The sequence below is a fragment of the Phalacrocorax carbo genome, chromosome 5 (assembly GCF_963921805.1).
Source record: "Phalacrocorax carbo chromosome 5, bPhaCar2.1, whole genome shotgun sequence".
Lineage (NCBI taxonomy): Eukaryota > Metazoa > Chordata > Aves > Suliformes > Phalacrocoracidae > Phalacrocorax > Phalacrocorax carbo.
In genome coordinates this window covers 69,669,146-69,685,989 of record NC_087517.1, presented here as the reverse complement: position 1 = coordinate 69,685,989, position 16,844 = coordinate 69,669,146, and the positions used below count along the sequence as shown (strand labels likewise).

The 16,844-nt window shown below is 44.4% G+C and overlaps 2 protein-coding genes across 2 annotated transcripts; both read left to right on the top strand.

Annotated features, from left to right (window-relative positions):
- Nucleotides 1-5,105: 5,105 nt before the first annotated feature.
- LOC104040249 (olfactory receptor 4S2) lies at nt 5,106-6,110 on the top strand. Its single transcript, XM_009500367.2, has one exon. The coding sequence runs from the start codon at nt 5,121-5,123 to the stop codon at nt 6,108-6,110; it is 990 nt and encodes a 329-aa protein (XP_009498662.2). The 5' UTR covers nt 5,106-5,120.
- A 9,589-nt stretch (nt 6,111-15,699) lies between these two features.
- Nucleotides 15,700-16,641, top strand: LOC104044453 (olfactory receptor 4E2). Its single transcript, XM_009504280.2, has one exon. The coding sequence runs from the start codon at nt 15,715-15,717 to the stop codon at nt 16,639-16,641; it is 927 nt and encodes a 308-aa protein (XP_009502575.1). The 5' UTR covers nt 15,700-15,714.
- Nucleotides 16,642-16,844: the final 203 nt, after the last annotated feature.

Here is a 16,844-nt window from a genome sequence, read left to right as displayed (position 1 = left end):
AACCGCCCTGTCATGGAAAGGGACATCCACCTTTCATTAGATCAGGTTGCTCAAAGCCCAGTCCAACCTGGCCTTGAACACTGCCAATGATGTGGCATCCACAGCTTCTCTGAGCAACCTGTTCCAGTGCCTCACCACCCTCAACGGCCTTCCTCGTCTACAATCTAGATCTACTCTCTTTCAGTTTAAAATTGTTGCCCCTTGTCCTGTCACTACAAGCCTTGTTGAAAAGCCTGTCTCTCTCTTATGAGTCCTCTTTGTATATTGAAAGGCCATGAGAAGGTCTTGAGGAATTTTCTCTTCTTCAGGCTGAAGTCTCTCAGCCTTTCTTCAAAGCAGCCCTTAGATTGTTTTCATGTCCCTCCTCTGGACCTGCTCCAACAGGTCCATACCTGTCTTGTACTGAGGACCCCAGAGCTGGATGCAGTACTCCAGGTGGGGTCTCACGAGAGTGGAGTAGAGGGGGAGAATCACCTCCCTCGACCTGCTGGCCACACTTCTTTTTAGGGAGCCTGGGATATGATTGGCCTTCTGGGCTGCAAGCACACATTGCCAGCTCATGTTTAATTTTTCATCCACCAGTACCCCCAGGTCCTTGTCTGCCGGGCTGCTGTCATTCCCTTCATCCTCCAGTCTCTACTGATACTGGGGATTTCCCTAACCCAGGCGCAGGACCTTGCACTTGGCCTTGCTGAACTTTGTGAGGTTCTCATGGGCCTACTCCTCGAGCCTGTCGAGGTCCCTCTGGATGGCATCCCTTCCCTCAAGCTTATCAGCCGCACCACTCAGCTTGGTGTCATTGGCAAACTTGCAGAGGGTGCACTTGATCCCACTGTCTATGTCATCGATGAAGATATTAAACAGTACTGGTCCCAGTACGGACCTTGAGGGACACCACTTGTTGCTGGTTTCTAATTGGACATTAAGCCATTGACTGTTACTCTTTGGATGCAGCCTTTGCCTGCCCTAAGTAATTTTGTTCAAAATCTAGACATCTATTTCAGATCTAATGCCATCCTAAAATCAGGTCTGAGGAAGGTTAGGTGAATCAGTTTCTGGAGAGATTTATTTCTTTCCATAGGAAAGCCTAGAGTGACAAAAACTCAACCCAGCTGACTTTCATAAGCAAAAAAGAGCTGACTTCCACTCTTGCTTTCCCCATTTGTAAAAGGATTTTTTCTACTTTGTAACTCGCTGACCTTTGCTAAAACATGCAACTTCTTGCAAGAGGCCTTACTCACTGGGTTGCCAGTGATGAAATTTCATGCAAAATAGAAATTGAAGGGTCATCAGGGGTAACCCTGGAGGCCGTCTTCTGTCTCTGTGAAAACTTAACTTAATCAAAACCACTACTGAAAGAAGCGTGCCTAACCTGTCCTTTAAAAGACTATTGTGACAGGTAACTCTTTACCATCCCCAGAGCATGGCACCTCTCTCCTTACTACTAGAAAACTCTCTGATCTTTTTTTTAACCAAAATTTGTGTTCCATGTGTTTCCTTTTTGGAATACACAAAGATTTAAAAGCACTGTTTTATTACTCACAATGCTATAAAGCCAAAGCAGTGGATCTAATAGGCCCCTACACTTGGGAAAACCATAAAGCATGGCTTAATGAAGGACTCTGGAAAGTGTTAACGGGACTATGTCACTGCACATGCTTGTCCAGTTTGATATTCAGGTAATCCATTGGCTGTTATTTCTACTGGAGAAATCCTGAAATGCCTCCATATTATTGTTATCACTGACTGATGGCTGTTTCTTTAAACTGTGTTTGCTTAAACTTTTCAGTCAGAACAGAATTAAGTTCTCCTCCTTTGCTCCTTCTTTTCACACCTTCCCTTTGCTAAGCCTCCACGCCTCCCGCTTCCAGCCCCAAGAGCCCTTCAGGTGGGAGATTTCCTTGGAGAGGGTTAAAGACTGCTACTTAAACTGTTTTCTTCTCAGCCTTCTTTCTGCTGCTGGCTTGTGAATGCATCATTCAGTGCACGCAGGCCCGGCCACGCTATCCAGACAGCCCATCAAAGCAGTTCTCACACAGGCAGAAGATACCAAGATACAGAAAAGCAAGAAATTAAATTAGGTGGCATTATACAGTAAAAGGCACCTCCTAAGCAAGTGTTGGAAGCTTTCCAGAAGCCGTTCTATGTTCCTTAAAGACTCTGTGCTCTAACACACTCCTACCAGGGAGGGCAGGTGTTGAGGAGATAAAATCATACAGCCCTCACACAAAAAATTAAATCCCCAAACACAGAGGAGGTAAGTTTTCCAGGTTCTCTGGATTTTTTTTCTTTTTTTTTTTTTTTTGTTTCCTTTCTTCTTTTCTTCTGATTTCCCTTGCTCTTTTGCTTCCCTTCTTCTTGAACAAATGTGAAAATGCAAAAAGAATTTTTCATTCAAGTGATCACCTGTCTGTGGCTGTCTTTGGCTGAAACCATGCACAGAGCTAGGTTATTTTGTTATTTTGTTTCCTATTAACCACCTGACAGTTTAGGGAAAAATGCTTGCAATAAGGAGATGGTGCAATTCCTCATCCTTTTTGAAGCTGTCCGCATTGTATTTATTTTATTTTGCAGTCGTTTGCATTATACCATATAATTCTAGTCTCTCCCTGCAATGATACTTTTAGAGGTAAGAAGTAACTTGTGGGAATCTTCAACCAAATTAGTCGTTCCAGTCACCCTCTCAGAGTCAACAGAAAGAAATAGGCACCTCCAGACGTAACTCATCCCATCTTTAAGCAGACACCTTAGGCTCGTCACGAATTGCCCTGCAAAGGCAGAAAAATAGTGCATACGACTGGCTCGGATATAGGTGCTTACGTGACGTAAGTGAACGAGATGGAATGAGGCAGATGAATATATTGTAAAATGCAATTTGGTGGTGGCAACAGGGGCCTTACCAAGAGGGACACACAGTAAAGCCAGTAAAGCTGCCTGCTGTGAATGGGTCATATCTTTATAATCCTTTCACAGATATACACTTTGTTTTAGCTTAGGAGTTTCCCAGCCCCCGTTATTCAGGAGTATAGTTTCCTTGATCCTTTATCTCTCGGTCATTCATTTCTGAAGCACTGATTGCCTAAACATGACACGGAGACTGGTGGGGCTTCCTTCCAGTTCTGCTCTGGTCTAGATGGAGCCTGGCTGTTTCTCTTCCACTGGCTTCCCCACAGCCATAAATACTTACCCATTTTGTCCTTTTTTTTTCTTCCCCGCAGAAAACTGTGTCAGTGCTCAGTGAGAAGAGGAGGGGTGGAAAGGATCACCACTTGGTAAGACTAGGTGGAAATCGGTATCACAATTTTCTTATTGATCTTTTTTCCTTGGAGATATATCAGAAAAGAAATTATCCATGTAAATTTTACCCTCCTTGAATATCTTTTACCTACTGTTAGTACAGTCGTAAGCTCAGGAGAAGTCCCCAACTTTCCCAACTTCCTCTCTAGGCTTTACTTTGTGGGTTTGAGAGCAATTTTGGTTTTTCTCCATTTCAGTGTTTCCTGTGGATGCTTGATCAGCTTTTGCCTGCACAAGAGTTCCTGATTTTGCTGTAATTTTACATAGGTGCCAGATAGTTTGAATTAACTGAAATATTTCACAGATCTGCTCTGATCACCTGCACGAACAGGGAGAAATGCTTCTGTTTTCATTGGGCAGGACTTGTGATGGCGATTTTTAAAAGCGGTTGACTGGGGATGTTTTGGTACTAGGATGAATCCCATACAGCTGATAATTTGTTTCCAAGAGATGCCTATTTTTGGTTAAACTCTGTAAAGAGTTTAATCTAGTGGTTTCCAGGCTTCTTTGACCAAAGGAACTCTGATATCTGGGTGCTTAATGGCAAGTTAGTACTGTTAAGGACTGAATCTTTTTAAAGATGTAGATTATTTATTTACTAGTGACATGTACTGCCTTGGGGGCTATAGCTGGAACAGGCCAAAGCAAAGAAGCCCCAAATTCACACTGGAACATGACCAGGTCTGGAAAGAGAAACTGTAGAGGTGTAGAAATGCCTAGAGATAAGGAGTTCAGGCACGGCACAAAACCCCCCAGCCAAAACAGGGGGTGGTGGTGTGGTGGTAGGGGGGTGGGGATGGCGTTATGGAAAGCCCTGAGCTACTTTCAGGGGACAAAAAGGATTATTCTCTGAAGATAACTTTACCCTGATGATGTTAATTTACTTGGGCTCCTCCTAGTCAATGGAAAAAGTTCTGTAAAGGACCTTAGTTTAGCTGTTCTGCCTAGAGAGAGACTTTAACTACCAGCTAGGCTGCCTTCACTAAACAAAAATTAACCCTTGAGAATATCCCCTGGAGTGTATCACAAATCAGTATAAAGTAAAATTCCTGCAATGCTGGGGAAGATGATCTGAAAACATCCCTTCATTCTTCCTTCCTCTCAAAAGAACACTGCTGACATTTAGAGCTTTTTTATCTTCTATAAGCTAAATGCTAGAGCAAGTCACATGTGAAATTGTTTGCTGTTTACACCATGATAGATAACTTCCCAGAACTCATTGTTCAGCCCAGGAAGCTGCAAATTTGTGTTTCAAAATGTATATACACAAGAGATTTTTTTTCTCTCTGGGTGGTTTAATTTCCCCTCCGAAAAACAAATCAAAGATCATTTTTACTTAGAAAAAAAATAAGCATTCAAAGGAATATTTCCTGGTGTTCTTAAAGGCACTGTTTTTAGAAAGATTGTTTTCATGGACTTGGTCTACACTGAGGGCAACATGCTATTAAACACCTGTAGCCACTGTAGCACTCAAGGTGAACACTCTGGCCTTGTCCGTAGCACACCAGCCATAGATCCAGTCCTTCAAAATCCTGGAGGACCAGGATGGAGGAATGTATCACAAAGTGCACCTGCCTCAGTGCAGTAACAGCCATGGCTGAAATCTCATGAAAGGAGAATTAAATGACATGGGGGCGGGCGAAGAAAAAACCCAACAAAAAACCCACTTCATAAACTTAATACTAATCCTATATATTTCTTAGTCTGTATGCACTTCTGATAAAGAATTCATTATTAATAACAAACACACCTGATGAATCATTTGTCTTTATTCTTCCATGTGCCTAGGCTGTACATTGCCTATCGCTGCCCAACTGATTAACATGGAGAATGCAAGCAGCGTGAAGGAATTTGTTCTTCTGGGCCTCTCAGAGAACCAAGGGGTGCAGAAAATATTTTTTGTGATGTGTCTGTTCTTCTATATGATTATTGTAGCAGGAAATCTGCTCATTGTTATCACTGTAATTAGCAGTCAACGCCTGAACTCTCCCATGTATTTCTTCCTCTGCTACTTGTCCTTCATAGATATCTGTTACTCTTCTGTCACAGCTCCCAAAATGATTGCCGACTCCCTTGTTGAAAATAAAACCATCTCCTTTGTGGGTTGCATAGCACAGCTGTTTGGGGTACATTTCTTTGGCTGCACAGAGATCTTCATCCTCACAGTGATGGCCTACGATCGCTACATTGCCATCTGCAGACCTCTCCACTACACCACCCTCATGACCAGGCGGGTGTGTGGCCGGATGGTGATCGGCTCGTGGGTAGGAGGCTTTGTACACTCCATAGTGCAGACTCTTCTAACCACTCAGCTCCCCTTCTGTGGCCCTAACAAAATTGACCACTACTTCTGTGATGTCCACCCCCTACTACAACTGGCCTGTACCGACACCTACGCTGTAGGTATCATTGTTGTTGCCAACAGCGGAATGATAACGTTGAGCTGTTTCTTTATCCTGGTCATGTCCTACGTTGTCATCCTGGTTTCCTTGAAAAGTCAAACATCCAAAGGGTGGCACAAGGCCCTCTCCACCTGTGGGTCCCACATCACTGTGGTGATTCTGTTCTTCGGGCCGTGCACGTTCGTCTACATACGTCCATCCAGCAATCTGTCGGAGGACAAGAGCGTGGCGCTGTTTTACGCTGTCATCACGCCCATGCTGAACCCACTCATCTACACGCTAAGAAATGAGGAGGTGAAGAGTGCCATGAGAAATCTGTGGAGTAGAAAGGTGGGAAGTGAAAATGGAAAGGTGTATAACTGTGGTAACATTTCCAGTGGATCGGAGAAAATCAAGCGTCTTTCACTATAATTTCTTTTGTGACAATTCCCCAAGAAATGCCTTTCAAAGAAAAGCTTGCTGTTAGCTCCTGTTGTAATTAGGAAGACACTGAAGGTTCATCTTTTCATTTGAAAGACATTGTGAACTCTGTGACAAGCAGGCATCACCCTTCTGTTCTCTTGTGAACTAGTGCAGGCCCAGGCCTGGGGCTCCTGAGCACTAACTGAAACACCAGTGTTTAAATAAATACTATGAAAAATATTGAATATGTTGCCCAGGTAGAGCATCCCATTACTCAGGTATAAACCTTCAGATGAACTCCATCTGTTCTGTAATTCATTCAGCTGGGAAAGAGAGGACTATGGTCACCTGCTGCTGGAGACAGCCATACTGAATGAGGCCCCTTTCTGCTTGCGATAAACACCTTTTGGTGAGAATCACATTGTGGTATCCTGAATCCATGGGTTAGCAGTTAAAAACCTGATGTTAGGTGCTAGTTGGGTCATTTGCTGATGCATGTAACAGGAGGGGAAGTTTCTCCCTTTCCCCTGCCAGTGTAACAAACCCTTTCTTCAGTGTTTAGGGTCAGGTTCGACGGGGCTTTGAGCAACCTGATCTAGTGAAAGATGTCCCTGCCTGCAGCAGGGGCGTTTGCACTAGATGATCTTCAAAGGTTTCTTCCAACCTGAACAGTTCTATAATTCTATAATTCTACCTACTTCACCTATCACTGATGCCATCCTTCCAATCATCCCCTCTATCCTTCAGCTCTGATACAGGTTTTTTATTTTAATGTTTAGACTAATACAGAATCATAGATCTTATGAAAGACATCTTGCTGACTGTAAGAAATGAAGGATTGGCCAGAGAAGGTGTCTGAGGGCACAATTCCATGTGCCAATGGGAAAAAAAAGAATCGTTAGGAACTCTTCTAGTATCCAGGACAACTCTTAGCCCAACAGAGCAGCATGTTTACACACACACACAAGGGCGAAGCATGTTTTCCATGGGAACAGCCAGTACGCTTACTATTACAGGAGGGAAGAAAAGAAACGTGAGGATGAAAGACCAAAGCAGTTCAGTGCCAGTCAAAGCTGTCACAGGGTGCCACAGCTCAAGGTCTCCACCTGAGGAGCCACAATGAGACAAGAGGCCCTAGCCCCTACACTGCCAGCAGAAAACCACCAAATCAGCTGAGTGAGGAAGGAAAAGACCTGCTTGGTGCCATCCAAAAGTAATCAAAGCACTTTCATTTCTTCACTTACATTTCCTCTAAACCCCTGCACCTCTGTTGCACCTTAACGTGACTTAAGTAGAATTCAAGGTTACAAGGTGTTCCCAGCCCAAGCTAGGGCTTTTAACTTTATATATATATACAGAATTTTTTATATATATATATATATATATAAATAGGGCGTTTTTTAGAACTTTGGGGGTGAACACCAGGTTTTTTTTCTGCAGATCTTACTTCTGGGTGCTGCTGGGCAAATATTCGACCATAGCTTATGGAAGGTGTCACTGAAAACAACAGCAGGCTCCTCTACACTTCAGTAAGAATTCCTATAAGAACTTAATACTTGGGCTAAAGAGTTGCTTCTCTGTTTTGCATCATCTCAGTAAAAATACCTGGTAAGTGGTGAGGACCACAAACCTGTCTAAATTTTTGAAGTAATTTCCTGTTTTACTTCTTGTTTCAAATTTGTACAGCAGATGTCTAAGGGATAACAGGCTATAGCGCAGTTGTGATTTTTTTTGTGCTGTCAACATGCAATGGTAAGAACAAGTTAATAAAAAATAAGAATGCATATAAGTAATATTAGCTTAGGACAGAAAGCAGAATTTATATAAATGTTTTGTGTAAGAGACATCTTTACTCCAAGAATGTTTGACTGCAAAGGTAAAGTGAATATAGATCTTGCCAATGGCTGGGTGTGATGTTTATTTCAACCAGAAATGCTTCCAGAGGAAATACATGTCCAATACTAAATAAAATCTATTTATCTGGACAGCATTAAAAAGCCAGCAGGCAAACAAACAAGGAAGCAAGCAAACCCATGTGCAATGGAACAGTCTAGATGACCACACTCCAACATCACTCTCCGGAGACCACCCTAAGAGCTATCCGAGTTTTAGCTCCTTGTCCACTGACAGTTTCTGACAAAACTTCATATGCCTCTGGGATCTCATTACCCCGATAGTCTAGTGCTTCTGCTGTGTGATTTACTTTAAATATTTCTGCTATGATTTCCCCCTCTTGTGAAAGATAATTGTTCTTGTAGATGCTCTTGGAAGTTGTTTTTTGCAGAATGAGAAACGCAGATAGAGTCAGGCTGTTCTTTTGAGCCACTGGAGGTTTCAGAATTGACAGATATATGGACTGCTTTCACAACATCTAAGCAGCAACTTGCAGCTGAGGCATTCTGATGAAAGCACCTAAGGTGGTCAGAGGAGGTCATCAGAGGAGCAATAGCAAAGAGGCTGGCAAATATGAACTGTGTAAGTTTTCTGATATTGTTCCTTTGCTTTATTCAGGCATGACTCAAATCCTACCTTTGAAAATAGGCATTTTTGGTGAGTGGCTTTTGTGAAGTCCATTTTATGAATTAGAAAAAAATCAATTACAGACTTTCCAGCCTTTGTTTTCATTGGTGTCTTATTTGCTTTTTTCCCCTAGTTATATGCCATTTCCAGAAAGACCTGTCAAAAGGATGTTGTCAGTGTTAGAGAGAGGACTTGGAGGCTGATGACAGCACTTCTTGTCTGAGCGTATCAGGCAACAATAGCCATGACACACACACTTTGATCTTCCCCACAGTGCTCTCCCTCTACTCAGGGAAGGGCATAGAGGTGGGGATGGAGCCACTAAAGAGCCCTTCCTCTGCTGCCCTACTTGGGGGGTAGCCAGGAGGAGGGGCAGAGACCTCAGGAGAAAGAACTGAGTGTCCTGTGAAGGTCAAATAGAATTCAGACCCCAAAGGGCTTGCTGGTGTCACAGACAAGGTTATTACACGTTTGCCGCTTCTATCTTCATATAGAAATTGAACACTAGTGATAGTTCTGTGATAGTGATAGTGATTCGCACTGCATGCGAATGCTGCAAAGGTGAATTGATGGGTATTTGTGAGTAAAGGAGGGTCACCAGCGGCGCATTCATTACTGCAGTGTCACTATAGGTGTATTTATGAGGTGTTCCACACTAAGTTCAGGACCTGGGTGAGGTATACAAACCCCTGCTAATGCATCATTAATGCATATTATCTCCAGATTAGTTCATTCGTGTACTGTAAGAAAGGTGGCCCAAGAAAACAATGGCCAGCTCTTTCTGGGACTGAACTTATTCAGGTCTATCACAGTCAGAGAGATAATACGGAGTAGTTCTGTTGCAATCTTCAAGGGTGGGTATGGCTACAGCCGATCCTCGTGCACCCCTCCAGGGAAACCTGAGTGCTCAATTGCCTCTTTGAAATGCCTGTACACCAACGCACACAGCGTGGGGAATAAACAGGAGGAACTAGAGATCTGTGTGCAGCCGCCGGGCCACGATCTGTCTGTAATCACAGAGACATGGTGGGGTAGCTCGCATGAATGGAGCGCTGTCATGGACGGCTACATACTTCTTAGGAAACACAGGCAGCAAGGTGAGGTGGGGGAGTTGCTTTTTATGTGAGGGAGCAACTGGAATGTATCAAGCCCTACCTAGGGGTGGTAGAAGAACAAGTCGAGAACTGATGGGTAAAAATCAAGGGGCAGGTAAATATGGGTGACACTGTTGTGGGTGTTTGCTACAGGCCACCTGATCAGGAAAAGGGAGGCAATGAGGCCTTCTACAGACAGCTGGAAGTAGCCTCGCAATCGCAGGCCCTGGTTCTCATGGGGGACTTCAACCACCCTGATATTTGCTGGCAAAGCAACACGGCGAGGTGCGTGCAATCCAGGAGGTTCCTGCAGAGCATCAGGGATAACTTTTTGACACAGGTGGTGGAGAAGCCAACGAGGCAAGATGCGCTGCTGGGGCTTATACTAAAAAACAGAGAAGGTCTGGTTGAGGATGTGACGGTTGGGGTTTGCCTTGGCTGCAGTGACCACAAGATGGTGGAGTTCAGGATCCTGTGTGGTAGAAGCAGGGTAACAAGGAGGATTACAACCCAGGAGAGCTAACTTTGGCCTCTTCAAAGACCTACTTGGAGGAATCCCATGGGTTAGGGCTCTAGAAGGTAGTGGAGTTCAAGAGTGTTGGTCAATATTCGGGTACTGCTTCCTCCAAGCTCAGTATCTGTGCATCCCTAGGAGGAAGAAGTCAAGCAAAGGAGCCAGGAGACCTGCATGCGTAAGCAAAGAGCTTCTAGAAAAACTCAAATGGAAGAAGGATGTTTACAGTATGTGGAAAAAGGGACTGGCCACTTGGGAGGAATATAGGAATGTTGTCAGGGTATGCAGAGATGTGACAAGGAAGGCAAAGGCCCTCTTGGAACTAAACCTGTCAAGAGATGTCAGGGATAACAAGAAGGGCTTCTTCAAATACATCAGCAGTAAAAGAAAAACTGGGGAAAGTGTGGGCCCGCTGCTGAATGAGGTGGGTGCCCTGGTGATGCAGGATGCAGAGAAGGCAGAGTTACTGAATGCCTTCTTTGCTTCAGTCTTCACTGCTAAGGCTGACCTCAGGCATCCCAGCCCCCAGAGGTGAGAGAGAAAATCTGGAGAAAGGAGGACTTACCCTTGGTTGAGGAGGATCGGGTCAGAGATCACCTAGGCAAATTGGATCCTCACAAATCCATGGGCCCGGATGGGATGCACCCATTAGTGCTGAGGGAGCTGGCAGTTGCTGTTCCTAAGCTACTCTCTATCATCTTTGAAAGGTCGTGGAGGACAGGAGAGGTGCCCAAGGGCTGGAGGGAAGCCAAAGTCACTCCAGTCTTCAAAAGGGCAAGAAGGAGGACCTGGGAAACTATAGGGTCAGCCTCACCTCCATCCCCGGAAAGTGATGGAACGGTTCATTCTGGAGGTCATCTCCAGGCATGTAGGGGAAAAGGAAGTTATCGGAAGTAGTCAGTAGGGCACAGCATTGGCAGCTTTTATCTAACATATTTTGATGTGCTAACATGAGGTGTCTACAACTGAGCAAGCTGCTGAGGAAAGTCAGCAGCCTTTGGGCAGGTGGGACTCATTTAATGGTAAATAGGACCATGAGGGAAGTAGGAGGTTATATTAGGTCTCTGCATGACAGGGAGAGATGGCAGATCGTACTGAAATACCAGCAAATAAATAAAGAGCAATATATAAGTATTAAAAATGTTTTCCAGGCAGTGCATCCTATTAGCTAGAGTGTGAACTTTCGGTCAGACAACCTGCAGCTGCTCTGTACCCCATTCAGCCAGGAAATAGTGGCCCAAGGTGTTTGCAAAATTGATTGTTGCCTGCTGCTGGAAGCAATCATTCCACTGTTGTCCCCTTTCTGCTTACGGTAAATGCCTTGTTATGAATACTACATTGTCATATGCTGAATCCATGAATTAGCTATTAAAAAGCTGGTACTAGGTGCAAGTTTGGTCATTTGCTGATGCTGATAACAGGAGGGAAATCTTCTCTCCTTCCCCTGACAATGCAGTTTCCAGTAATAATAATTTCTATTATTACAGCTCAATGTCAGTACGATGATTCAAAAGCTCACTGGGCTAACAGCTAAAAACCTTCCCTCAGTGGTGAGTCTGAATGTTCCCATTTTTACGCATTTGGCACTTTCTGGTGAATGTGCTATCTACTTCTGCTTTGTTCTCCTTCCTGCCCCTGGTTCCTCAAACACCCATAATCTAAGCTGTCCAGTAACAATAAATGTAAGATATGCAAATTAATGCCCAGGTCTGAAACCACCTCTTGTACTGTAAACCTAAAATTATGGCTATTCTTGCTTGGATCAATGTCATTTAAAGGATCCCTGCTGTCTAACACCTTTCCGAGACCCTGAGTTTATGTCATACGTGACCTTTAAAATCTATGAGGGCAGCAATCCAAGCACAGTTAAATGCCATATAGACACTGACTGATCCACAGCCCAGTGGAATTATCTGGATAGTTTTCATAGTTTTATTCGGACACTGGATAAAATTTCATGTTTTGGCCAGTACTCTGGAGCTATTACACTAGTGTTATCTAAGGGATAGGTATCTCAGCAGAAATATGAGAATTAAATATTTCTCGATACTGAAACACAACCAAGTTCCTAGTTGAGCATGGAAAACATTCCTCATCTTCTTAATAAGAATCTTATTGTTTGGTTGGCATTTTCCTCAGCCATTTCCAGTGCGGAAATGTAGAAATGCCCCTGGAATCCCATGACTCTGGGCAATGCTTTTCTACTGCAAACTGGCTGACTGCAGTCAAGCCATGAATTTTCTAAAAGCTTCTATTGGCACTAATATTTTGGGAAGGCAAGCAGAGGAACAGAATGTCCTTAAAATAGCTGACAACTCCCTCACTTGCCTCAATGTAACTGGTGACACGGGGAGAGGAAATACAGCAAAATGTCCTTGTTATTTTGTGATGGTAGTAAAAATAGAAGTAAAACATCACTACTCACAAAGAATTTTTATAATTTATCCATACTTCCAGACATAATAGGAAGAGAAAGAGGTAGCAATGACTGACAGAAGAGGAAGGTTTATTTTCCCTGTGGTTAGGGCGTAAAACCAGGTATGTAGTCACCAAGATTTCCTTTCTAGATTTCCAGGTTCTTCCTCACTGGAAGAGGCTTCTACCTTCACCTCCTGAAGATGTAGCAGAAATGGCCATAAAAACCAGTAACCTCATTCTTCTTTCTCTAGATTGCATGCTTTCAGAGACTAGTTTCCAATTTTTAAAGTTCATGCTAGGTGTTTGTTTTACCTTGGCTAGCTGCTGGATGCTCACCCAGCCTTTCTCTCACTCACCCTCGTCAACAGGACAGGGGAAATGAGATAAATGAGATAAATGAGAAAATGAGATAAAAAAGCACGTGGGTTGAGGTGAAGACAGAACATCATGGGCATAACAATCAGTTCAAGCTGATTTGAACTTGAGCCAGAGTTCTCAGTGGCCTATCACTGCTGATATGTTTGGTTTGCCCGGACCTTCCTTTGTCTTGGGAAATTATTTATATTAGTTTATCTTTATATCTCCTCCTGATGAGGCATTGATCCAGTCTATCCTTGGGTGACTGTAGTTTCCCACCAGTGCTACCGGCCCTAGCTCTGCAGCTTCTTTGATGTCAAGCAACGTTTCCTGGTGCCTGACACGGTCTCAATGTGGGGATTGGCAGTACAACCCTACGTTTATGTTTTTATTACTGGAGAATTGATTTTTTTTGTACAAAGGGCTCCTGAGTGCTTAGAAGTACATGGTGTCTTATCCTCTCTTTATCAGCCTTCAGGACTCCAAGCACAGAAGGTCATTGAGCAAATTGGTGTGCTGTTGCACACCAAGGGACCCAGCCTTCAAAACTGTTTAATAAGGCCCTCGGGTAGCTGCTTGGAGTTTGATAATGACACAGTTCTCATGGGTCCTACTCCACTAGTAGAAAACTATCATTTGCCTATGTTTAGTATCCGGTATGTTACAGGAGTATTTATATGTTGTGCTGGGATGGGATGACTTCAGGGAGAAGGAAGATGTGGGAAATACAGATGTCAGTTCAGAAAGCCTCGGAGGTGTTGCCTCATCGGATCTTTCTGTCTAAATGATAGATGGAAAACGGGACATTGACCCCTTCACAGTAAAATTTGCCTGTAACCTGCCAGGAAATGAAAAATAGCTTGAAAACCTCCCGAAATGAGTTTCTATGCAACAAGAAACTTAAACAAAAGCAAGGATATGGTGATTACAAGCACGAGGAAGAAGAGTGGAACAACGCCCTGACCTGTCGGATGAATAACTTGAAACAGATTTGGAGTGAATGATTTAAAATGTTTTCAGACAACAAATGCTGTGGAGCTCAGACTTGAAAGTTCATGTTGTATCAACATTTAGTAACTGGGTACAGTAGTAACCATTTTTTCCTCTCCTTTGCTTATGTTCTTCGTATCAGCCATGGCATATTAAAGCACATGTATGTGGTTGTGTTTGTTTATGTGAAAGGCAGAGAGAAATGCTTGGTAATCTGTTGAAAAATATACAGAAAAATTGAAATACTACTGTGGTGTTTTGGTCATTTGGATCCTTTTCCTTTAATGTTGATTGCATCGTAGACATCTAGCATCGGGCAGGTATTTGCTCTCCACTTATACTCAAGGATAGATGTACTACCTTCTATGGTATGAGTCATGTCACTGGAGCCTAATGATCTAAACAAGATGAACCGTGTCATGCCTTTAAGGTGTTTATTCCACTTCATTGACTGTACAGGCAGCCAGAGATGTTATGCTCAAACTGTGATGCCTGTTCTGCAGGTCTCTGTCTAGTACAAAATCAGGGACTGCTACAGACAGTTCATCCTCTCCGCAGCTCTGCTAGCTCTGGAAGGTACCGAGCCCTGGGGAGAGGCAGAGAAGAAAAAGTGGGATCATTTCTGAACAAGTGCTGTGATTTGCAGACATATACTCTGAAATATACATGAAGCAAACCTGTTTGACGGGAAAGAAAAACAGTCTTTGACAACTGCCCGAAAGTGGTAGAGAACAGAGCGGGACCTGAGGAAAGTGCTCAGGTATTAGCAAAAGGCAAGAGGTATATAGGAAAAACAGACACTGCTTTCTTACTAGTAATCTCCTGCTTGCTGACTTATAAACTCCTAGGCAGAAATGAGCAGCTGAAGAATTTCCTGGTGTCACTGTAAATGAAGATGAGCATTTGTCTGCTGGTCCCATTTTAACCTCTGCAAGCTAGTGAGTGTATTGTTTACTGAAGAACTTGAAAAGTACTCTAAGCGACAAAGAAGTAGCAAAACTGTGTGGAGTTTTACAGCTTCTGCTATGTTAGAAAACACAGTTTCTTCAGGGGAGTGTGTTCTGTTAACAGCAGGCCCAAGGGACCACTCAAGCTACTGAACAGCTGCTAGCTTGATGGAGAGGAATGCCAGTGAGGACCTCCCAGACCCGGTTTCTGTGCATGTATTTCTAGTTTCAGAGTGGACAAGCTAACTGGAGAGCCCTTTTTTCAATTTAGAGGAATGTATTTAGGGGTAGAACATGGAACAGCTCATGGTTGAGCCAAATATCATAGTCATGATGCTTGAGCATGGCAAGTGTTCGCTTTCCACCGTGGCACTTTAAACTCCCAGCAGGTAAAAGGACGGTGTGGCATTTTCCCAGCATTTGTGGCTCTTGTCCTGTGAGAGTAGGATGTGATTCCTCCCTGACAGAATGGGAGCACACACTTTGTCACACCAATTACAGTGCGGAGAAATAGTGGTTGAAGTGAGTTCAGGGGTGAGGCTCGGCGTGGAGGGGCCAGAAACCTGAAAAGAGAGTGGGAAGGCAGGAGAAGCGGACAGTGCTCGCCATGATTTATGATGTGACGCTGTGCTTTCTGTAGCAGGCAGAACAGCAGTAAATGCATCCTGCTCTCATCATCCATGAACCTTGGAGCTGTACCACATCCCCTCCTCTTCCTGGTCAGCCCATGACTTCACCCCCACACCTGTGCTTTGGGAGCCTGAGCTGAAGTGATGGCACTGGGAAACTTCTCCCAGGTGACTGAATTCATCCTACTGGGGCTTTCCGATACAAGGGAGCTGCAAGTCCTCTTCTTCACCTTCTTCTTCCCAGCCTATGCCATGGTTCTGCTGGGGAACCTTCTCATCATTGTGGCAGTCTGGACTGACCCCAAGCTGTCCTCACCCATGTACCTTCTCCTCTGCAATTTGTCCTTCATAGATATCTGCTGCACCTCTGTCACCTCTCCCAGGATGCTGGTGGACCTGCTCTCCCAGAGGAAGACCATTGCGTTTGAAGACTGCATAGCCCAGCTGTTTTTTCTGCACTTTACTGGGGCATCAGAGATGTTCCTCCTGACTGTGATGGCATACGATCGCTACACTGCCATCTGCAAGCCCCTGCACTACACAGCCATCATGAGCCGGCAGGTGTGCTGGGTCCTGGTGTCTGCCTGCTGGGCAGGGGGCTTCCTCCACTCCATTGTCCAGACGCTGCTCACAGTCCAGCTGCCCTTCTGTGGCCCTAACACAATCGACAACTACTTCTGTGACATGCCTCTTGTCATTCGCCTTGCCTGCACAGACATCTATGTCACTGAGTGGCTTATGGCTTCCAACAGCGGCTTAATATCCCTGGTTTGCTTCCTGGTGCTGGTCACATCCTACACCTACATCCTGGTCACAATCAGGGTCCGCTTCACCGAGGGGCGCTGGAAGGCACTCTCTACCTGTGCCTCACATGTGATGGTCGTCACCTTCTTCTTCCTACCCTGCATCTTCATCTACTTCCGGCCCTTTTCTACCTTCTCCTTTGACAAGCACATCTGTGTGATCTCCACTGTCTTGTCCCCAGTGATGAACCCCCTCATCTATACCCTGAGGAATAACGAGGTGAAGGCATCCATGTGGAAATTGTGGCAGCGCTGCAGAGCCTTCTGAGACAAGCTGGGTTTGCAGCAAACCTGGAGTTACTTTCCTGCAGACTGGTGGCAGATGGGGGCATGGGAACATGTAGGGCAATATCTGAAATCCAAAGGATGTTTAGTTCCAGTTAAGGCATTTACCTGACCTTGGTTTCTTCAGAGGCGTAGATTTCATTGGCGATCTTATCTGGTTCGTGGGCTTTAGGTCCCCTTAGTCCA

What these genes read in the sequence shown, in the direction of transcription:
- LOC104040249 (XM_009500367.2), top strand. Translation starts at nt 5,121, where the DNA reads ATGGAGAATGCAAGCAGCGTGAAGGAATTTGTTCTTCTGGGCCTCTCA.
- LOC104044453 (XM_009504280.2), top strand. Translation starts at nt 15,715, where the DNA reads ATGGCACTGGGAAACTTCTCCCAGGTGACTGAATTCATCCTACTGGGG.